Source organism: Typopeltis vanoorti, chromosome 24, assembly GCF_054136105.1.
Source record: "Typopeltis vanoorti isolate ZY-2024b chromosome 24, IOZ_Tvanoo_1.0, whole genome shotgun sequence".
In the NCBI taxonomy this organism is placed as follows: Eukaryota; Metazoa; Arthropoda; class Arachnida; order Uropygi; family Thelyphonidae; genus Typopeltis; species Typopeltis vanoorti.
Genome location: NC_143572.1, coordinates 18,975,251 through 19,000,930, shown reverse-complemented (window position 1 = coordinate 19,000,930; position 25,680 = coordinate 18,975,251). Strand labels below are relative to the sequence as shown.

Sequence of the window (25,680 nt, the reverse complement as noted above, 5' to 3'; positions counted from 1 at the left end):
AATTCTAATGATAAGGCAAACTTGAATATCTTAAAGTTATAACTTCAATTTGTGCTAACAAAAGATAAAACAGTATCAATAATGGCCTTATATGCAGTATGAGCACACTTAAATTTGCTTTTAAACATCTTAATGTTGAATTATCTTTTTTAATATCCCTGTTACTATCCATTTAGGCTATAATTTTTTTTCTTCTTGATGTTTCATCATAATTTCTGGAAATACACATTATGTTTGAATTAACTGCTGGAAGAGAATGTGAAGGTGAAGATTGGATATCAGGTCATAATCCCTAGCTTCTCTGCATTCCTTAGGTTATGTGAAATTATCTCCAGAAAACATTAAAAGATATAACCTAGATAATGCCCATTTACCTAGCTTTCACCCTGATATTGAGTTGGAGTTTGTTCCAGTAGCTGACTTTTCATGGTTTGCACTGGTTTCAAACATAAACAGGATCCTTGTTTAATCTGTAATAAATCATGTTGTTTCTGATTTAATCCCATCATGTTTGTATCAGAATATAATTTGATTAGTTAAGTTAAAAAAAATTTCCACGCCTTCCTCACTCATTCAGTATCGAGCAGATACCTAATAACAGGATGCACCACATGAATTCTCCTTAGAAATGGTTTATCATTTCTGGCCTTTGTTCACCTTCAGCAACTCAGTGCCGGCCCTAGGAATTTTACTGCCCCTTTCCCCTAAAAAAAACCCTCTTTTAATGGCGTCTTAAAAACCACGATGTTAAGCTAGGCTTCAACATGTCTGATCATAAATTCTAAATAGTAACATTAGATAATGAAAATTCTTAAGTTAGTGTAAAATGATCATGAACTATAATTCTTTACAGAAAGAGAGAGATAATTAACCCTTTAACAGTGGAATTTTGTTCTGAAAATGTGCATCTGCATGGATAATTTAAATCAATTGCTACTAATATCAACATTACTGGGATCGCAATGAGAAGTACTTGCCACGAGCTGAGAATTTTTGGTTTCGATCCTTTCGCTTATTTTCTCTTGTACTACATTGGTTGTTTCAGTTTTGTTTTTAGATATTTATGCAAAGTTCCCGTTTCTTTTCTGAATATCGCTTTCTTTTTCCGATTTTCATTTGCAATATTCTGTGCCTGATAGTGTTTTTTTTTTTGTTTTTTTTTTTTTAATCAAAGGATCTCTTCAGTATGAATTAAAAAAATGTATACTGAATTTTATCAGACATGTTGGAAAGTTAAAATTATTTTCAAAGCCAAATCCTAATAACTGTATCAAAAAGTATTATTAACAATCACTGCACAACTGTAATAACATTTTGATAATAACACAACTGTATTATCGAAATACATAAATACAGTCTGTATTTATGTGTTTTGATTCTATTTCTTTAAACTGGTTTACTCTTAACCAATTATCTCATTATGATCGTTTGGTCTCATTGGTTAAATGATTTACCCTCAGTCAAGGTCAACTCCTGGCCAACAATGGAATGGAAATAAATGCAAAATAGGTGTTCTGCTATAGTCACGTTGTCTGATATTAACACCGACAGTGCAATATTAAACGCAACATAATACTACATTATTTTAAATGATTATGATTTTTTTAAAAAAATATGCAGTACAATGAAGTTTTATTATATAAAAATTTAACTAACGACTTCCCGAAGTCTGGTTTCAACAGAGAAGGAATAAATGACTTTTTTTTATGATTTATTTTTCGTACACTTTAGGCCGATTTTGCCGCTCCCAAAAACTTTTCGCTCCGACGGTGCACATACAAACCACATATTCAAACATTGTGCTGCATACAGCAGCACAATGTTCAAAATTTTCCCCTTTTGACTTCACACACAGTCCAAGGTCTGTGAGGTCACATATTGATGGCAGCACTCACAACAACCAACAGAAACACTGCCATTGCTTCTTCCAAATCCACTTCAGGCTGGCAATGCTGGAGTGCAGGCTACTCTCTCAAGCACCAGCTACAATTTGAAGTCTGACAGATTCAGATTGGGGCTTCGAGATGGCCAATCAGATAGTGATATGTAGTCGGGCACATTCACCTCCAACCACTGTAATGTGGTCCTCACCTTGTGTGCAGGGGCAAAGTCCTGTTGGAAAGTCCACTGCCCACATGAAACAAGGTGTTGTTCAGGGACCGTACCAAAGGGGTTCCAGAATGGTGTCTTGATTCACTTTGGCAGAGGTTTTGACTCCTTTCTTGAAGAAATATAACTTGGATACCCTGATGTCAACCCCCCCACCTCCCATACCAAACCATCACTGATGTGGGAGTGATGACTTCTCTGAATTCTGGGTGCTATGGCATGTGCTTGTGTGGCTATCCAGGTCATATACCTTATTTTTTTGGCAGTTAAATGACTTTTCAATGGTGAAAATCTTCTCATCAGTGAAGAGAATATCTCTATGTCTGTTCACATACTGCCAGAGAAGTGCCTTTGATTTTATCATCCTCTACCACATAAATTGTGATGTTAGGTAGTGTCCAGTAGAACAACAACAGCAAATTAGGCTCTCACCCTAAGTCATCAATTAGTACACGTGACATCATTCTCTGTGAAATATTCATCTCTTGTGACATCACTTTCTGCATTCTCACAGGATTATGGCAGAGGTGTACCTTCACAATCCCCACAAGTTGTTGCATCCTAATGCAGCATGGTCAACCCATTCTTTGGCAGTTATAATTGTAAAATTTCTCGCGATAAATTAATATAATTAATTTATCGAACTCTATTTCATAGGGGTTTCAGACCAAAATAATGTAGGAAAAATATTGTAAGATTTCTTTTGTCTGAATAGAAATTTTGCTGTATTGAAAAATAGAAAATTAACTGTATTGAGAATTGTACCAAATAATTCATGCTTAAATATTGTACTAAAATTTGGAGAAAAATGATTCAATGTATCTCGACAGAGATTTAGTTCATGACCGGGTTTTTTATATGTATAATATTATTATTATTAAGGGTGGGTAGAGAGTGTTTGGGGGGGGGGTGAGAGAAGGATCTGAAGATAGAAATTATTCTTTTGGGAAAGAGGAGGAATTTAAGGGAAAAAGTCAGGGGTGGGAGTTATGGGGTGTGAGCTGTTTCAACAGGTGTCGTATTCGGAACTCATGGTGGAAGTGGATGCTATGTCATGTCGGTTTGGTGTTTCTGTCTTTGGTGTACTTGTGTTGTCTCTTATTAGTCGGAGTAGTGACCTAATTTTTATGCTATGGAACCTCCAACTCTCAGAGATTATGTAGGGTCAGTGAACATTTAGTGAGTATCAATAAATGTCCACCAACCCTCGCTTTTAATCACTCGCTTAAAGCAGGAAATTCACTTAATCATTTCACTCAATCGCGCTTAATCATGAATATCGAATTCACATTAAACAAGGTTTTCCTGTACTCCTAAAGAAATCTGTTACAAGTCTTGGAGATTCTTTAACTAAACTGAATAACTTCTGTAAGAAATTTGGTATGAAATTCTGCAATAAAAAGTTTCAAAAAACCGAAAATAAGCAGGAACTTGGAAAGCATTAACTGCATTCTCAATGGAGAATCTACAGAAAATGTAAAATACTTCAATTATTTAGATAGAAATTTTAGTAAAGATGGGAATTAAATTTAGAACAGAATAAGCAAAGTTGGTATGGTGAGCCAAATGAATAAATTTATATGAATAGAGAATTTTACACAACACTAAACTATACAAGACTGTGTTCAAACTGACTTATGGATACGAAAGCTGGGCTAGAAATAAAACAGTAAATCAAAGAAATTTTACCACAGATATGAGAAAGCTGAGAAAAATTAGAAAACTGACAAATGTCAGTTTCATTAAACATTAATATATTAGAAAGAAACTTGACACTTATCATTCAAGAACATGTGGGCAGAACTAATCAAAGGTGGTATCATCACTTAAACAAAAATGGATGGGGAAAGACTGGCAAAGCAGGTCATTGATGGCGAGATAAGGATTATAAGGATTCAGAAGATGACCAAGATCTTGGTGGACTGATATAGTCAGTAATGCCTCAGAAGAGTGCAATTGAATATGTGATCACATTGAAGACCTGACAAATCACAAATTCATCCAAAAATAATGTCTTAACACTAAGATCTTTGTCATCTTAATGTAAGAAGATAGCTGCGATTCAACAATGTTTCATTTACTTTATCAGCAGTAATCACCATCTGCTCAGTTAGCATGAGTAATTTCTGTGCATCGCAGCTATCTTCTTACATTTAATCCAGCATGGAAGAATATAGAGAATGGTCTACCAGTCCTGACCTGCCATACCAATGATTATTAACGTCGTTTTTTCCATGCTATTCAAGCAGCTATCAACTGGTCTCTACTGGACCATCCAAATTAGATTGTAAGATCATTTTGGCTTGTGGTCATATCATGTCCTTACTGATGTGTCATTTATAAAGAACTGTCAGTCTAATTGTACCATTTATGTATATCCTATTCTATTCTAACATATGAATTATTTATGTACAAATAAATCAAAGTATAAATTATGAAACTTTCTTTGAAAATTCTCACTTGTTCATTCTCATTCTAAATGTGAATTTTATTGAATATCCAAAAATGTACAGAAATCTGGCTATAAAATGCCAGTGTAGAAGTTAATAAACTAATAATATGGACAACTCTCATGTTGCACTTCCTAACCACGGGCCTGGTTGGCCGAGCGGTTAGCATATCTGCTCTGCTGCCAAGGCTCTCGCCGTGGGCATGAATGTTTGTGATTGTATGTGGAAATACTAGTGGTGGTGGCAAGTGGTAGATGGCATTGGTGTAGTTGCAGTTAGTTATAGTTGGTGGATTGAGTGGTGGAGACAGAGAGATGTAAAGTAGGTGACCTCCCTCAATGAGTCTTTGGACTCCCTGGAGGTATCATGTAATAATAATAATAATAAGATCCTAAAAAATCATTAATACAAATACAATATCTTTATTCTTATTTATCTACATGAAAATAGGAATATGTTCTCCCTAAAATCAGACATACTTTCCTACTGTTTAAGAAGTAAAGAAATATTGTCTTTATCTTTAAGTACAGAAACATTACAGTCCAAAACCTAAGGAAGAACACTATTTCTGCAGATTACAACTGCAAATTCATATGAATCAGCTTGTTGCAATTTGTATAACTGACGATTTCAAGTAAAGAGCAGGTACACATTCAAATTTTTGAATTGCATGCAAAGGGGAGTCACATGGTAGCACTCAACAGGATAAAAGGCAAAAAGCTGTGCTAAGCGATTTGTGTTTGAAGGAAGCTCTTTTCATGAAGGAACAAAGCTGCAAACTTGGATGTCTTGTAATGTCTCAAAGATCATCTAAATGATTTCATGCAGGGAAGAATTATTGGAAAACTTGAAGGCTGCAGAATTACTGATATTGCCAAAGAGTTTGGAATCTCACATAGTGTTGTACCCAGGCTCTGGGCAGTGTTTCAAACCAATGGAATGTGTTCCCTCACTCTACCACAGAATATGAAGACAGATTTTTGGTTATAACAGCAAAACATAATCGACGCACTACGGCAGGTCAGCTTGCAAGTCGGTTCCATTCAAGGACAGGTACTTGGATATCTCAACAAACTGTGGCAAGACATTTGTGACAAGTAGGCCTATATGACTGAAGGCCTGTATCTGAGTTCCTTTATCTACAATTCATCATAGAGCATGTTTTCAGTGGTGTTATATCCATAAAAATTGGACAAGACACCAATGGGCTAATATACTCTTCACAAATAAGAGTCATTTTAGTCTTTTCTCTGATTCTAGACAATGCTTGATCTGGTATGAAAGTACTGTTTACCATCGCAAGAATGTTCTTGAAAGGGATAGACACTGCAGTGCTGGGGTCATGATGTGGAGAGGCATTAGACTTAATGGGTGCACAGAGCTACAAGTGCTGGAAAAAGGGAATGTGACTGGTGAATGATATTGCAATTAAGTTATTGAATCATGTCCGACTGTTTTGTGGTGCAGTAGGTGAAGAATTCATTTTTATAGATGACAACGCTACACCACATCTTATATAAGCAGTGGAGATACTTCTGAAGACCAAGAATATTAATCGAATCGAGTGCCAAGCATGCTCCCCAGATCTCAACCTGACAGAACATATTTGGGATGCAATAGGGAGATGCATTGCTAATCAAAATTTCCCCTCCATAAAATAAACAAGGCCTTATCTTTGCTCTGAAGGAGTAGTAGGCAAGTTTGCCTCAAGAACTCCTGAATCACTTGGTACAAAGCATGCTATGATGTTGTGAGGGCTGCATCATAGTCAGGGTGGACATATTCCATACTGAAATATCTCACCACACAGTTTTCTGTAAGCACTCTGCATTAACATATAGATTAACATATATCTTTTTAAACATATAGATAATTTTTTGTACAGCCAAAACACTTTGCTTCCTTGTAAGATTCTAAAAATGTTACAGATAAAATCTAAAAAAGCTTCATCAGTCCACACACATTCCTGCTATGTCAAGATGAATCACCTGATCAATATTATTTTATTATTTAATGAAATGTGGAAAGGCAGCAGGAGTAGATGATATCCGACCAGAAATGCTGAAGTAAGGTGGTATAAAAGTCTTACAGTGGCTGCACTGCATAGTTCAGAAAGCCTGGACAGAGGGACAAATTCCTGATGATTGGAGTAGAGCTCTCATAGTACCCACATAAAAAATGGGAAATAAAACTGAATGTGAGAATTACGGAGGTATTTCCCTACTGAGTGTATCTGGCAAGATTTATTCAAGTATACTTAAGAAACGGTTGAGAAGAATTGTGGAAGAAAAGTTAGGTGAAGAACAAGCTGGATTCAGGCCAAATTGAGGCTGTTCAGGATCAGATCTTCACTTTACGACAAATAGTGGAGAAAGCATGGGAATATAACAAAGATCTATATTTAAGTTTTGTCGATCTGGAAAAGGCATATGACAAGGTGCCAAGAGAGAAGCTATTCAATACATTACAGTTATATGGTGTCAATGGGGCATTATATCAAGTAATACTTAGTCTTTATTTCAGTTGTAAGTCGGCAGTTAGAAGTGAAGGAAGTACAGGAAGATGGTTTAATGTTAAATCTGGTGTGAGACAAGGATGTACATTACCCGCTCTGTTATTCATTATCTATATGGATCACATTATGAAAGAAAGTGGTATTAAACATGATATCAAAATTGGAGATGTTAATGTCCGCTCTTTGCTTTATGCAGAAGACATTATATTTCTAAATAAATCCGCTACAAGTCTGCAAGATTCCCTGACTAAATTGAATAACTGTTGTAATAGATATGGTATGAAGGTCAGCAATAAAAAGACAAAGACAATGAAAATAGGTAGAATCATTGAAAATGTCAACTGTGTTGTGAATGGAGAACCTGTGGAACAAGTAAAACATTTCAGCTACTTAGGCATGATTTTTAGTGAAGATGGTAAATTAAATATGGAAATAGACAACAGAATCAACAAAGCTAGTATGGTAGGAAGTCAATTGAATAAATTCATATGGAATAAGAGAGAAATTAGTCAGAACACTAAATTAGCTGTATACAAGACAGTGTTCAAACCAGTTTTAACTTATGGATCTGAGAGCTGGGTCAGAAGTAAAACACTTGACCAAAGACTAGTGACCGCAGATACGAGAGTCCTGAGAAAGATTAGAGGCGTGAACAGATGGCATCAATGGCAATATCATATTAAAAACGAGGATATTAGGAAAGAACTTAACATTGTCAGCATCCAGGAATGCATTAGCAGAGCTAGTCTCAGGTGGTATGGTCACTTAAATAGAATGGGCAAGGAAAGATTAGCAAAACAAGTGTTCTCTGCTAGGTTGGCAGGAAAACGACCCGGAGGAAGACCAAGATATAGGTGGATTGATAAAAAGTGCCTTAGACAATAGAAATATAAGATCTGATAATGTTGGAGTCTTGACAAGTAACCGATTGATTTGGAGGAAAATTGTACATAGGAAGTTAGTAATGATGTAAATTTTTCATGTAGTACTATCATATCCTGTACACCCCTTGAGGGATGGCAGGAATTTGATGATGATGATAAATTAATATAGATTTATTTATTGGATAATCCCCTCCTTACAGTTATTTAACTGAGCTACCAATGTATACAGCCACTATTTATTATTGGTTAGTTATTGTTATTTTTTTTTGAATTGTTTCATTTGAATTTCATGTTTGCATTTATGCCCATCATAAATGCAAACATGCATGTCTCTAGAGTTCACAGGATTCCATGTTATTTGCTCCATCCTAGCAACTTATAGGACACACACTATCACAAATGTAAATTATTAATACTTCATTTGTCAGTACTGATAGTTTTCAATTCACACCTGTTCTCATTTACCCTCATATTTGCCATTCTCACATAAATCATTAATGTTGTGTCACATATTTACACCTTTTAGTAATTCAAATATATTAACCAAATATAGCAGTCCTTAATTAATGTATCCTGAAACCAAATATAGCAGTCCTTAATTAATGTATTCTATGTATCCTGAAACAAACAGGACAGGACAGAGGAAATTGTGGTGGTGCAAGACATTTTCTCTCTCTCTCTCTACTAGAAGATCATGTTGCAGTGAAATTTTTTCTCTCTCCATGAACATATTAGAGGCGTGTGAAATGATACAATATACAATCCAATGTAACAAGGTCTCATCTTAAGCTAGCTTTGGTCAACATACATCAAAGCTCTACATATTAATGAATTAGGTTATAAGAGAAGTTACACAGCACATGGCAACATCTGACATCTTGATACTATATTCAACATCTGGTTTATGTTTGTCAAATGTTAACAGTCATTAATTTAGAAATTGCTCTACTAATACTTTTTTCTACTTGTATTTAATCTACGTGTTTTGAGCAGCCTATTCCATGAATGAGAAACACTAACACATTTATATGTGTGTGTGTCAGATACCTTTTGTTTCTTATTTCTGTTGTCAAATGATATATCTACAGTACTTGTACTTGGTTGGGCCCCTGGAAGAATGCCATAAAAAGTGAGGATGAAGGATTCATGCACAAGGGATCTTTTGTTTGGTGCCTGAGTTTCTTGCTTACCACAGAGCCACATATGGATGCTGCTATCTGGCAAGCAATTAATGTGCAATTAAGGTAGAATATCAGGGTTATCTTGAATGCTATACCAGCAAAACCAAAGCAAACCTTGGGCCCTGGACCATGTGGTATGAGACTTACTGCAACACCAATGACTCTTATATTCAAATCCCCAAGCCAATTTATCTTGGCCAGGCCATCCAGGACTGGCTGTAATGCAAGACTATATCTCCATTTTCAGATGTCCATAGATCACACCACACAACAAACATGGTGGCAGGGCAATGGATTCCAGAGATGGTGATCTGGAAGGGTTAGTAAAAAAGACTTGGGAGAAGCAGAGCCAAGAATATGGGAAGAAAAGTAGAGAAAGAATGAAAAGGGCCAGTACCCCCACTGGGAGACCCCTACACCATGAACAGGTACTCCACATGGAGGAGAATTTTGCCAGAAGGACATCAAAAAAATGCTCAGTAGCCTTAATGCCAATAAGTCTCCTGACCCAGATGGTTCCACAGTTGTACTAAAAGCTTGTAGAACTCACACCTATCTTGTATTACCTCTTCAGGCTGTCTTGCTCATCTGGCATCCACTCAACTGCTTAGAAGCAAGCTTTTATCCAGCCTGTTCTCAAAAAGGAGATAAAAGTCAACCATCAAACTAACACCTTATTGCTCTGATCTCCATGTTTTCAAAAATAATGGAAAAGGTTAACAGCCAACCATTTCAAATACTTAAGAGACTCACCAATTACTCAGTGATCATTAATATGAATTCTGTCATTTTTGTTCCACAGATCTCCTAGCCAACCTCACCCACTTTTGGACACAGGTCATGGAAAAGTTCAGAAACACTTAAGTAGCTGTGCTTGATACATCCAGGGCATATGATTAAGTCTGGCATCACAGCCTTCTTACTGAGCTAATAAGTGCTTCCTCCATCAACACATCAATAATCTTCTCTTTCTGACACCAATCCTATTCATAGCCTTGCTGATAACACTACTCTACTGCACTTTTTCATTTTTAAAACCTTGTAGTGCTTTCTTTAACCAATGCTTTAAACACTAATTTCCTAACCCATTCTCAAGAAGGACGACAATCTGCTGAATTTCACTTCCAGAAAGAAAGAAAATATCTCTCTCTCCCTCACATTTGCAAATATTCCTCTCACCAACCAGGATCAGTTTTCTCTTGGGTTAGCAACTCTCATGTCTAACTTTTGGAAGAGGCACATCAGATCCACAGCCTCTTCAGTCTCCAAAAATCTTGGTATTCTTTTTCGTTGTAAACAGTAATTTTCTTATGCTCAACTTCTGACACTTTATAAAACTCAAATCCACCCAAACTTAGAATACTGTTCCCACATTTGGAGTGGTGCAACTAAGAACTTTCCCAGAATGCTTGATTAATACAGAAATAAGCAATTTACTTAACTGATACTCTCCCTCCCTGTCTCCCTCCAGTCACTTTCTCACAGATGCTCTGTTGCTGTAATATGCCTCTTTTTCAGGTATTTCCGTGGGTGTGGTTCCACTTAACTGTCCACTATCATCCCTCCACTTTTCTTTACCAAGCTGCTGCAGTCAACTTCCATATACAGTTCAACTCCAAATTCATCAAACCAACTTCTCATCCTTTGCCTGCCTTCATTTCCTACACTCTGGCCTTTGGAACAGTCTTACCCATACTGTTTTTCCCAGTGATTATGACCTTCAAGTCTTCAAAAAAATGATAATCTCCTTTCCTCCTTGCAATGACTTGCCCACACACAGCACTCTCATGCCAGAAGTCTTGGAACCTCTTGTATGTGTAGGGCTGACAACACAAAAGGCAATCACAGTTATCACATAATGTATATGTTTATATAGAGAGCCACATATCAATATATATATATATATATATATATATATATATATATATATATATGGGAATAAATTTTTAACTTGGGTATATTGTATATTAGGATAACCAAGCAATTTTATATGCTTGGTTATTTTAGCTCCTAATCCCAAGTATGCAAACAATTAAGTTTGCGCCTGAAACAAAGTTCAAGTCTAAAGATGGTACAACACCAGGCAACTCATTGTAAAGGTGGTTAAAGCTTTGATCACTATTCTTAGTATTTTCCCATAATGTAAAGCACATCTCACTAGAAGATGTATACTGCAATGCATTATGGGTGGGGTCACTACCCAGACCGGTTTCGACCTTTTTTGAGGTCTCCTCAGTGAGTAGCTAGACCCTAAATACCAAGGTTTTAGTAATACAAAGCCTTATCAACTTTACCTATATAAGTTGCAACAAGGTGTATTAAGTTTTAATAAAAATCTCTGGAGGAGATATTGATGGGAATAAATTTTTAACTTGGGTATATTGGGAAACCGGTCTGGGTAGTGACCCCACCCATAATGCATTGCAGTATACATCTTCTAGTGAGATGTGCTTTACATTATGGGAAAATACTAAGAATAGTGATCAAAGCTTTAACCACCTTTACAATGAGTTGCCTGGTGTTGTACCATCTTTAGACTTGAACTTTGTTTCAGGCGCAAACTTAATTGTTTGCATACTTGGGATTAGGAGCTAAAATAACCAAGCATATAAAATTGCTTGGTTATCCTAATATACAATATACCCAAGTTAAAAATTTATTCCCATCAATATCTCCTCCAGAGATTTTTATTAAAACTTAATACACCTTGTTGCAACTTATATAGGTAAAGTTGATAAGGCTTTGTATTACTAAAACCTTGGTATTTAGGGTCTAGCTACTCACTGAGGAGACCTCAAAAAAGGTCGAAACCGGTCTGGGTAGTGACCCCACCCATAATGCATTGCAGTATACATCTTCTAGTGAGATGTGCTTTACATTATGGGAAAATACTAAGAATAGTGATCAAAGCTTTAACCACCTTTACAATGAGTTGCCTGGTGTTGTACCATCTTTAGACTTGAACTTTGTTTCAGGCGCAAACTTAATTGTTTGCATACTTGGGATTAGGAGCTAAAATAACCAAGCATATAAAATTGCTTGGTTATCCTAATATATATATATATATATATATATATATATATATATATATATATATATTAGGGTTACCAAGTAATTTTATAAACTTGGTTATTTTACTCCTAATCCCAAGTAAGCAAACAGTTAAGTTCAAGTCTAAAGGTGGTGCAACACCAGGGCAACTCATTGTAAAGGTGGGTTAAGCTCTGATCACTATTCTTAGTATTTTCCATTAAGTAAAGCACATTTCACTAAGAGATGTATACTGCAATACATTTATGGGTGGAGTCACTACCCAGACTGGTTTCAACCTTTTGGAGGTCTCCTCAGTGAGTGACTAGACCCTAAATACCAAGGTTTTAGTAATACAAAGCCTTATCAACTTTACCCATACAAGTTGCTACAAGGTGTTTTTATTTTGAATAAGAATCTCTGGAGGAGATATAGATGTAAATAAGTTTTTTTACCTTGGGTAATGTATATTAGGGTTACCAAGTAATTTACACACACACACACACACACACACACACACACACACACACACACACACACACACACACACACACACCCTCTGTCCAAAAAGAAACCAAACTTTCCGAAAATAAAAGAAACTAGAGGTGCCACCTGTTGTATCTTTTTGTTATCAAAAGAGGCAACCTTCATTAGTGTTGTGTCAACTGTTTATGACATTTGTTTCATTAGAAGCCGAGTTATAGTGCCAAGAGTAACAGTGTGTTTTGAGGAACAATCGGAAAATGAGTTTCAAACAGAGAGCTGCGATTGACTTTTGTGTTAAACTTGGTAAAGGTTTTACCGAAATGCATCAAATGCTTCAAAAAGCATACGGTGATGAATGCTTATCCTGTACTCAAGTTTACGAGTGGTTTAAGCGATTTCAAAGTGGTCGTGAGACGCTTGAGGACAACAAAAAGCCGGGCTGTCCAAAAACTGGACTGAGCGAAGTTACATCCAAAAAGTGTGTCATTTCATCAAAGAAATCCGAAATCGTCCGTATTGATTGAAGATGAATTGGGGAGTTTGGGCCTTCATAAATTGAATTCACGATTTCTTCCCCACAAGTTGATCGACGACCAAAAAAATTTATCGAATTGAACACTGCAAGGACCTCATTAAAACCACTCGTAAGGAATCAAACTTCCTTGAAACGATTGTTACTGGTGACGAAACATGGTGTTTTGAGTATGAGCCCAAAACAAAGTGCCATAGTGCTGAGTAGAGACCACCAGAAGAGGGGCATCTGAAAAAAAAAAAAAGTAGCTTGGAGAAGTCAAAAGTAAAGACAATGCTAATATGTTTCTACGATTCCAAGGGCATTATCCAAAAAGAATTCGTTCCACCTAGCCAATGGTCAATGGCGAGTTTTATCTTGAAGTTTTGAAGCGATTGATAGCGAGAATTCATCACGTACAGCATGAATATCGTGACAACCGACTGTTCGTCAAAACACACTGTCCCTCTTGGCACTATAACTCAGCTTCTAATGAAACAAATGTCATAAACAGTTGACACAACACTAATGAAGGTTGTCGCTTTCGACAACAAAAAGATACAACAGGTGGCACCACTAGTTTCTTCTATTTTCGAAAAGTTCAGTTTCTTTTTGGACAGAGGATATATATTAGTGATATTTTTATCTCCTAATACTTCATTTGAAAGCTTTACACTACAAATGAAAAAAAAGAGGACATATTAATATAGTAAAATTTAAAAAATTCTCTTAATATTCAACTGCATAGGTCATTAATATGCAAGTGCACCACAATGAATGTTTTATAATAAATTTAGTTTAATCCTTTATCCAAGTGTGAGAAAACACAGTTTGTGCCTGAAAATATTTTCAGGACTGAGGTGGTAGTACATCACCAGGTAACTCACAGCAAAGATGGATGAAGCTCTCAACTCCTTGTCTCAGTATCTCCCATAATGCACAGCACATCTCCTTGCAGACATGTATACTGCTATGCATTAAGGTGTTATATCTTGTGTGTCATTGGGTCTGCGCCATTGTTATATCTTTTATCTTTATCCCTTTTTATTATTTTTTGCGTGATTTACTTTCTTATATATACTTTAGCTTCTATCTGCTATCTTTAACTTCATGTATCCCTAAGTCGTCTATCTTACTTTACTTGGATATGTGATCTTATCGCTTATCTAGCAAATTTCTCAATTTTGGGCCCCCCCCCCCCAGAAATACCTGTTCCCTGATCACCATAAGCTATCCTTATTCACTCAGGCAAATTTATTTACTCAGCCTAAGGATAGTTATAGGGTATCAGGTGCTACTAATATCATTTACTATAATTCAGAAGCGTTAGGTTTTCTAGTTTATTTGCAGTCGTGCCCCTTTTCTCTCTTATTTGGGATATCCCCACACACATATATGATCACAGGTTCGAAATTTTATGAATGGTCAGGGTCAATCAGCATGGTCAGAAATACAGGCATGAAAGGTATCAAACAATTTTAATGAATTCGTTATTTAATATAATACAGGAACAAAACAATTATTAATACTAAGTTAAACTCTTATTTTCCTCTCACTTTCTCGTTCTTAAAATAAACATTGATTTTTAAATCTTTACAAATTCAATTTTTTCATCTTATTTGACATTTTAGTTTACAACTCATTAGGCCAGCTAGGCACTTAGCACATTAACATTTTTCCTCGAGTGGATCACGACAAAATATCTAATAAACTAATAGTTTTTAAAATTCAGTCCAAAGGTATAGAGTTATTCACATAAATTTCAATTCTTCATACTTCCTTTCATCACATATTTGAAATACACTCTTTTCCATGCTGTTAGTCAATGTCTCTAAAAGGGGCTAGAACATATGAAAGTACTTATCTACACTGTTTCGGTTTCTCTCCGTCCTTCCTTCTTTGTGAAGATTCTGGCTATCTTGATTCTACCGCCACGTGGGATTCACGTGCTCTTCCTGAATCGGCGCTGTTTCTTTGCTATGGATTTACATCAACGCTTCTTCTCATTGACGGCCTACGTTCGATCTTGCCATGCTCTGTGGCGGTGCCATGCTGCTGGAACTTCTCGAAGGTCAGCTCTTAGTATTAAGAACTGAACCACGATGAACACTTGTAGCACATGGTGAAAATACAGGAACAAACAAAACGGGGGGGGTCTCCGTGTTGCGGGTTTTATACGCTCCCCGAGAGCGCCACCTTTCCGAGTTTGATTTCTCCTATTTTCCTGCTGATTGGTCCCCGACTGGGTGACCTCACCGATCCTCATACGGGGCTTTCTAATTCCAGGAATACATGCATCATGATATTTTCTCAGTTGTAACACCTGCAGGCGCTTACACTCCTCTTATAGCATTAGGGCGACCTTTGCCCCATCTTGCCAAATAATTTACATTCTTTTACGTGTAGAATATCACTAATAATTTCTCTTACAATTGCCCCTTTTTGTTGACTTACAGTTGCATTTGATATACTGATACATTTACTTCAATTCAAACAGTTCAAAATTTAATTTATAAGATGTTATTTCCTATAAAGCATAGTCACACTGTGCTAAATGATAAGTATGCTTATTTAATTTATGTTTACTGTTAGACTCTGTTAGAAGGGTAACCTCATTTAGTGTGAGGTAGCCCGTTTCAGATCTAACAAAGGGAAGGGCCACTAACCATACAGTATAGCGCCAGGCAACTCACAGCAAAGGTGGATGAACTCTCAACTCGTCTGTTGAGAGAAGTTATTATATTTATTATATTATATTATATATATTATAAATAAATTTATTATAGTCTAACCAAGTGAAAAATAAACTTTCAAAAAATCCATGTTTTTTTTTTTTTTTTTTGCAGAACAAAATTAGCATGCGCTGCATATCTAAATGAATTTGATAATTTCACAGGGTATTACTGATCGTGTCATGGATACCACCTACAGAATTCATTGGAAAGGCAACTGATCCTTATAATTTGAGTTTGTACCAAGAAAACTTGGTACAAACTCAAATTTCAAAAAGCATATGAGATTCTACTCAACTTTAATCTCAACAGTAATGATGGAATATAGACTGTCCACATTCAACCTACATAACGTCTATTCCAATAAGCTAATGATATTTCTGTAATTTAACAGGACTAGGTTAAGTGGGTCACAAACAAAATAAAATGAATGATGACTTAAGTGTCCAGAATAAATGGAATAAATTCAACCAATATTTTGGATACAAATACACAACAATTTAGCTTTTAAGCTGCCACTTTACAGACAATGCTGCTGGCATTTAACCAATGTCCTTCAAACCAGAACCTCTCCAGTCACCTAAAACAAATAGGACACTAGCTATTGATGCAGTTTTATATATATATATATATATATTTTTTTTTTTTTTTTTTTTTCTTCTTCCCTGCAAGAGATCAGGCTAATAGGGTCACCATTTGATCAAATTATTAATGCTTTAGTATACTGGCATGAATTAGTAGCATATCCCTTTGTCTGTGTGATATTTCCAAGGCATTTGACCTCAATATAAAGTTTAAACCATTGAACAATAAGTTTATTTTTATGTTATATTCACATTATTACTTGAACACGATAGAGTAATGTCTCTCCATACTTTTGCCATAATGAACCACAATGTAACCTGAAGGAAAAGATCTTTAAAGCATGTTAACACACTCAGAATCTGAATTTGGGCTATGTCTTGCTTTTACGAGGTGTGGCTATTAAATAACGAGACAAGGTGCAGCTGTGAATCATGTACTCATAGCAGTGGGATGCGCTTGCGTCGTGAATGACCTCGAAGGTTCTAGAAGCAGTTGAGATAAGCAATGTTCGCTGTTGCTCATAGTTAGTCTGTAGGCAGTTATAAAAGAAACACGTGTGAGGTCGCTTTGCTGGAATAATGTCTAACGTTAAACTTGAGCAGTGCATTAATCTCAAATTCCTTGTGAAATTGAAGAAATCGTCTACCGAGTGTCTGAAACTGTTGCAGGTGTGTGCGGTGATACTGTAATGTCACGTGCACGAATGTTGGAATGGCACAAACAGTTTGCTGAAGGTTAAGAAAATGTTGAAGATGATGAACGACTGGGCTGCCCTGTTGTTCGTCATCTGCTGTTTGTTCTGTTGCTGCCCTGTCACAGCAGCAACAGAACAAAACATTGCAAATATTAATGAAATTATCCGCAACGATTGCCGATTAAGCATTCGGATGATAGCAGACATGGTGCACATTGATGAGGACTCTATATGACAAAATTTTGCATGAACAAAGCCTGTGCCAAAATGGTTCCCAAAAACTTGTGTCAGGAGCAGAAAGATGCCCGGAAACAAATTTGCACTGACATCATGGAACAGCTGACAGTGGAGCCAGACTTGCAGGAGAAGATCATCACATGTGATGAGACGTGGATTTTCCAGTACGATCCAGAAACAGAGACAATCGATGCACTGGAAAACTCCCACGTCACCGAGAATGAAAAAAGCAAGAATGAGCAAGTCAAAACTGAAGGCAATGCTGATCTTTTTTTTTTTTTTTTTTAATATCAATGGCATGGTAATGGTTGAATGAGTACCAGAGGGGCAGACAGTTAACCAACATTATTACCTTGAGGTTCTGGGCCAAGCTGAGAGAATGAGTGAGGAAGAAGAGACCTGATCTGTGGAATAATAACGCTTGGATTCTCCATCAGACAACGCTCCAGCCCACAATGCACTGTAAAGCAGTATCTGGCTGATAAGAAGACCACCCACCTTACTCGCCGGACTTAGCTCCATCTGACTTTTACCTTTTTCTAAAGTTGAAATCCGCATTGAAGGGCACCCATTTTCAGTCAGTGGACGAGGTAAAGGAGAAAACGGCAGTGCTACTGAAGCATATAACACCTGATGACTTGCAGCACTGCTTCCAACAATGGAAAATTCATATGCAATGGTGTATAGATAGAGGAGGAGGGGAGTATGTTGAAGGGGATAACAATTAAGTTGTACAATTGTAATAATAAACACATTTTTGCAACCAGTCTCGTTATTTAATAGCCACACCTCATATTTTTGTATTTCTTTATTTCTCAATGATACTTACCACTATTCATAATTTGTTCAGAAAAATTTATATGCATTTTATGGAGAATGAAGGTATTTTACAACTGATCCAACACGAGATGTCCAAGTATGTATTATTCATATATATATATATATATATATATATATTTAGAGAGAGAGGAAAAAATCTGCTCTTGATGATTCCTTTTCATTTTCCCGACTACAAATTGTTACAGTCAAGAATTCACACTATAATATCCCTTAATATCAATCAATTATGTGAAAAGGTTATGAATAGTACAAAAAAAGCATACAGTTATCCTTTTTATTCTCTCCATTTTCAGAATCATAACTCCTCTACCATACATAACTGTAAACAGATGGAGGACTTCTGACCCAGCAAAAATCCCATATACTGTTATTCAATCTTTGGAATATTTTTGATAAATATAGTATTAAAGGACATTGCTCAAATCTTTTGTAAATTTGTTTTCAAACTGAGCTTTTCATACAGTTTAGGTTAAAAAAAAAGTGCTAAATAAATTCAACTAAATCGTAGTTGAGTAAAATTTCTGAATGCAATAAATGTTTATTCCATTTTGCTAAAATATAATAAGTAAACCAAAGAATATGCATTTACCATATATTCCATGCATATATTGATTTCACCATCACTGTAAAATGCTCCATAAAATCCCACTATGTGTGGGGAATTGCATTCGTGGAGAACTTTTAATTCACGAATAATCTGATTTCGAATGGCTGGCTTTACTTCCAAGTGAATCAACTAAAAAATAAAATAAGAAAATAAATATAAAAATACAACATGAATTTCAAATACACATGTCAAAATGAAAATAAAGAATTTCTGTTATATAAAATAATTTTATACAACACAAATATAAACCATTAATAAAAATTAAGTGTATTTTAACAAAAGACTATTGTTCTAAGATTCACACTAATTTGCAAATGAATATGTTTGTGGTTATATAATTATTAACAAATTTGCCACATGAAACAAGATGCCAAACTAAGAAAGGGAAGGGTGAGAAAAAGGGCATATGGATATCTTTTGAGAATGCCAGTATCTTGAAAATTTAACCAATTATGATTATTCTGAAATTGAAGTATGCTTTTTATTGTAATTTGGTATCATTTTCTATATACTTAAAAGGACACACTTAAAAGTGCGTTAGCATAGATCTATGGAATGAAATGATCCAGTTTTGCTATATCATGTTATAGTTTATTAGTTTAAGAAACTTTAGTGACGTGTTTTCCAATTTAGTGCTGTTTCTTATGTGATGTTTCTTAAGTTGCTTGTTTTATTTATTTTTTTAAGTAAATCTCGCTCACAAAATGCTATATTACATCAGTATTAATACTATGACTAGTCTAAGGACTAGGTACTGTAAGGTACTTGAATCATCCATTAACACATTCGTGTCAGGAACTGTTTTGCACATTTATTGTACCCACGAGACTTCTCATTACCATTTGTCATGCTTCCACATCAGGTGGGTGGGCTCACTGACACAAAGTTATGGTATGTTAGTTGCAATTCTTTCAGTAGAATTTTATTTGAAGTTAGCATTTGTCATCGGTCTTAATGACATCAAAAATTTCAAATGCAATCAAACAAACCCTTATTTCATGTAATTGAAAATTTGGACAAATGTTAGGACAACTGTTTTTAGTTAGATACTGTGTTTGGCGGTACAACAAACAGTTTTGCTCGAGTCTATGCAGCATAATTTGTGTGTGTGTGTGGGTGGGGCGAGTTTTATTAGGTAGTGTCATTTTTATCCCAGTTGTCTCTAATTGCACTATTTGTTGGCAAATATATTACACAGACTGCAGATGTCTCTGTACCTTATTCAGTTGTATAGTAAAGCTTGTTTTTCTTGTGTCTGCAGCAGTGGGGGTGAAATCATGGGGGTGCTGAAACTTTCGAAATATACATACACACTGTAAGTACAGTGTATACATGTTTGGATAAAATATCAAAATTATGGTAAAAATTAAAAAAAATTAAACATGAAAAAATACTGTTTATTATCGATAAAATTATAGTTTGGTATAATTCAAAATTACTTAAAAATAAAATCCATTCCTTTAATTGTAATTAAAGGAATGGATTTACAATTTTTGGACATTACAATTAAATCCTTTAATTGTAATGTCCAAATATTTAAAGAGAAGACGGAGTAAACACGATAAGCACTAGGAACACTCTACTAATTGTGCAAACTGCATACATATAAACAACAATGGAACTGCGCGATGGACAGTGTTGCATTATGCTAATAGCTTGCATTTCATTATGACGTGCATATGCATGCACGCGTAGCAATATGACAATGTGGTAAATACAGTGCTGCTAGAGTCCTTCGCCCTCCTAAGTGCTACAAGATGGATTTTTATTATTTTTTATACAAAATAAAAGAATTGTATAGGATTGTTGATGATAAAATTAAATATTACAAGCAAATATAAATAAATTAATAAAGATATTTATATATTGAGAAAAATTGGAGGTGCTGCAGTTCCGCAGTGCCTATGCACGAGCTGCCCCTGGTCTGCAGTATAGTGGCTGTTTTGGAGGGCATGTTCTTCACTATATAGGGACAGCTGCTTCTAGTCTTCAGACAGTATACACATAGGGAGCAAAAATTTATCTATTCCTAACTGAAAATGAATCCTTCTATATTTTATAAGAAGCCAACAAACTAGAAACAGGAAATCCACATGTCCTAGTGATGAGCTTCCTGAGCCACTGTCAAAAAAAACTGCATCTGATGAAGTTCAAATTTTTGAAGATGCAGTGTATAATTCAGATGATTTCAATTGGGTATGTATTTATAGAGCAGTTCCTCATCTGATGAGGAATACATTTCACAAAGTAAGGTTTCTGAATTGTCAGTTTCAAACGAATGGAATCTGGTAAGTAACATGGCAGCACTGGTTCAGAAGTACAGCAGAGAAGATGAGCTACTTTTACCACTTGATGAGGAAAATCCATCTGCAGTGTACTCCGCATTTCTAACTGATGACCTAATGAAATTTATAGTAAGAGAAACTAACAGATATGGATATGCATATCAGTGCTTATCTACAACTCAGGATTGTGAAACTCCAGGTAGACAAGTGAATTCCAAGAATTAAATTTATTAAGAACCAAATTATTTATGTATATGATATACTACTACGTAAAAATACTGATCATCAGTAAATAAAATTATCAGAAAATAAAGTGAAATATATAAAAAAAGAAAGAAATACACATAACAAGCACAATAAATTGGACAAGATTATTTGCTCTTCTGTCAACCCACACATATTCCTGCCACACCCACATGAATCACTTGATCAGCATTATTAGATGATAGGATAAGTCCCTCCCTATAGTTATTTACTGGGATAGCAATGTATACAGTCACTGTTTCTTATTGGTTAGTGATTTATATTTTGCAAATAAATCCTTTTCCACCTATTCATGATTTTTTTTTTTTTTAAATTATGCCCATCATAATGCAAATACAAAAGTCTAGTTTATAGGATCATGTATTCTTCACTACTATACTTGATTCTTTTAGTAAATCAAGAATAGTAGCTAATAATCAAATATATCATTGTCTTTAATTATTATTTTTTAATATATTCATTCTGAAAAGAATATTCCTTTTCACCTATTCCCCCCCCCCCCCGGTATGCGAGATTAGTTACAAGCAAAGAAACTATCGTGAAAAGTGGTGCATCCAACTACATGTGGAACAAAATTACTGTCAATTTTGCACACTTTTCACCAGATGGTTAGGTTCACAACAAGAGAGCTATGATTGCCCTGACATTAACATGTTAAGCAGGTGCAAACAAAGGATCTGACATATCAGAGAAGTCTGGTCAACTAGATCAGCCCACTCCTCAGGTGGTAGATAACTTTCACTGAAATGGCACCACCTTGTTTACTGGAAGGCTCAGTTGTTTTAAATTATAGGTGAAGTAACTAAGGCTGTGAGGTTCATGTATCAACACAATTGATACATATAGTTATCTTTGTTCTAGTAATCCATAATGCACAGAACACTAATTTTTAAATGTATTTATTGCTATGTATTATGGGAAGAGTCACTACCTTAAGACCTCAATAAATTGAGGTTTCATAAGCGGGGAGATAATGAACAATATCAATACTCATATTTTTCATAAACAAGTAGCAAAATGTGTATTGCCTTATTTTTAAAATACTCTCAATTAGAGATAGTTGCAAAGTAAATTATACTAGTTAAGAAATTATATTGTTGTTTTAATCCTTTATCCAAACATGAGCAAATAAATTTTTTGGGTGAAATATCTCCAAGACAAACTGAAAGTGAGTGAAAACACATTCTACAACTGTCTTTAATCCAGAGGTGTTTTTTTTTATATACTGACCCCCCACATGCCAGGGGGAGGAGTTAGAATACCTATAACACAACAGTGTTGTGTGTGGGGACAAGTGCTTAAGGAGAAAGAAGGAATCTATTAACAAATTTCTTGAAAGCTTCGGTTCTATTCATTAGGAAAAAACTATAGAAAAAAATAATAATAAAGCTCTTCCACAGACCAGAAGCAGAAGGAATGAAGCAAGAAGATGAGAAGTTGGATCTATAGTTTTTAAGTTGTATTGTCTATGGATGTTAAGCAGTGGGGCCTTGTGTTCTTACATCAGAGAAAAGTAGAATGATAATGGACAGCTCAGTGGAGGAATTTAGGAAGAGAAGGGGGGGGGGTCACGTAATAGGCAGATTGCCATCTTCTGTATATGATCAAAAATTCTTAGGAAGGTCTTTGGGTGTACTATCCAAAATGTGAGACAATGTTTTAATGTCAACTGAATATAGAATGTATAGTGTTAGGATTGAACAGGACAGAAGTAACATTATGAATGAAAAACAATGCAAAGTATTGTTTCGTCCAGATAATAAGACAGGAGACTTAAGGGTTTCTCTAATGCAGAGGAGGAATGGAGACCACTGTCATCAGTAAAACTTCTTCTTCTGTAGCTTTTCCTACTTAAGTAGGGTCACTGTTTGTGGTAAGTCCCCTCCACAACCTCCTGTCTTGGGCTGTAGCCACATCCAGTTCTTCATCCTCAAGTCCTCCTCCATTATCTCCCTCCATCTCTTCTTTGGCCACCCATGCTTCTTCCTCCCCTGCACATCCATCTACATGACCTTTCTTCCCACATACTTGTCCTCCCTCCTCATCACATGACCAAACCATCTCAACCTTGCCTCCCGTATCTTTCCTCCTAAGTTTGTAACTTTCACCGTTCCCCTTACATAGTTATTTCTCAGACGAACCTTTCCGGTCACACCGCACATCCACTTAAGCATTCTCATCTCCACTACCTCCATCCTGCTGATGTTTTTCCTCAGGGCCACAATTTCCATAGCATACATCATAGCTGGTCTCACTACTGTCCTGTAGATGTTGCCTTTTAGATTGATCGACACCCTCTTATCGCATAGCACTCCAGCCGTCTCTCTCCAGTTCCTCCAACCTGCTTGTATCCTGCATCCCACTTCCTTCTCAGCCTCACCATCCTCTTTCATTGTTGAACCTAAGTATCTAAAGTCACTGACCTTCCTGATGACATTTCCTTCCAGATCTGTCTACTGGCTGCCATCCACTTTGCAACACATATACTCTATCTTACTTCTGTTCAGTCTCATACCTCTCTCTTCCAGTTCTTTCCTCCAACTTTCCAGTTTAGCTGCCACTTCTTCTCTTGATTCTGCACACAGCACAATGTCATCAGCATACAACATAGTCCAATGTTGTATGCTGATAATGCGCCTTCTCTCAGCTCCTCCATCACAATATAACAGGAACAGACTTAATGCTGACCCTTGATGCAAGCCAACTGTCACTGGAAAACTTTCTGTCTCTCTCTCCCAGGCAGGTCTGAACTCTTGTCTTCACATTTCTGTACATCTCCTGCACCAGCCTGACATATTTCTCCGGTACCCTCTTCTCCCTCAGACATCTCCAGACTTCTTGCCTTGGCACTCTATCATACGCTTTGTCCAGATCAATAAATACCAGATGTAGCCCCCGTTGCTTCTCTCTAAACTTTTCCATCATCTGCCGTAACCCAAAGATAGCATTTGTTGTTGATCGACCAGGCATGACGCCAAATTGCTCCTTTGCAATCTCCACCTCCTTCCTCGGTCTTCCATCAAGAACCCTCTCTAGGATTTTCATTGTGTAGGACATCAACTTTATTCCTCTGTAATTCTTACCGTCTTGTGCATCCCCTTTACCCTTATACATGGGGACAAGAGTACTCTCCCTCCATTCCTCAGGTATATTTTCCTGTTGGCAAACTTTCATGAACAGGTCCCACAGCAGGTCAATTCCCCTCTTCTTCCAGTGCCTTCCATGCCTCCACTGGGATCCTGTCAGGGCACATTGATTTTCCATTCTTCATCCTCTTTATGGCCTCCTTCACTTCCACTCTACTAATGTTCTGCACCATCCCCTCATAAGGCTGCCCATCTTCTCTGTGAGTCCTTGCATTTTCTTCATTCAGAAGCCCTTCAAAGTATATTCTCCATCTGTTTCTTATATCCACATCTCTCCTTAATACCCTTCCTCCAGGGTCTTTGATCTGTCTCACATGTACGATGTCCTTTGATGCCTTATTTCTACATTTTGCCAATCAATAAATCTTTCTCTGTCCTTCCTTTGTTTCTAATTGATCATAAAGGTCTTGATATGCCATGGCCTTTGCCTGTGCAACAAGTCTCTTGGCTTCTCACTTTTTCTCTCTGTACTCCTCTCTGTCCTCTTCCACTCTTGACCCGTCCCACTTCTGCTTTGCCTTCCTCTTAGCCATCACTGCTTCTTATACATCATTATTCCACCGCCATCCCTCCTGCTCTCTAATCTTTCTAGATGTTTCACCAAGCACCTCAATTGCACAGCTTAGAATTGCTTTTGAATTATGTCTCCACCAATCTTGTATGCTTTCTAGTCCATCCAAAATCTTCTCTAACACCTTCTCCCTAAAACGGTTCCTCACACTCTCTTCTTTTAAGCGAAACCACTTAATTGTCTTCCTTGGCTTCCAGTTCTTATCTTTGACCTTATTTTGTGGCACAGCAGCTGTGCCACTTGTGTTGCTGTGCCACTTGATTTGTAGGGATTATCTTACAATTTGTTACTGCCTTAAGATGTTTTCTTCTAGTCAAAATGTAGTCAATCTGTGAAGTGTTGTTGCCGCTTCTAAATGTCATCAAATACTCTTCCCTCTTACAGAAAAAGGAGTTCACAATTTCCAGATCAAACGCTACTGCAACGTCCAAAATCCTCTCTCGGCACCCTTTCACAGTCCCTATTCTGTCATCAGTAAAACTATGAACAGGATTTCAATTTAGAAAGAGAGAAAAGATCATTCATTTATGGGGGGGGGAGGTATGGGGTAAGA

General features: G+C 36.3%; 1 protein-coding gene across 1 annotated transcript in view; it reads right to left on the bottom strand.

Moving 5' to 3' along the window:
* Dsor1 (mitogen-activated protein kinase kinase 1) overlaps nucleotides 1-25,680 on the bottom strand; it is a 155,113-nt gene that overhangs the window by 94,060 nt on the left and 35,373 nt on the right. Inside the window, exon 3 of the mRNA XM_090413991.1 lies at nucleotides 18,844-18,990. Within this exon, the coding sequence (XP_090270117.1) occupies nucleotides 18,844-18,990 (147 nt within the window). The remainder of the gene's footprint in view (nucleotides 1-18,843; nucleotides 18,991-25,680) is intronic.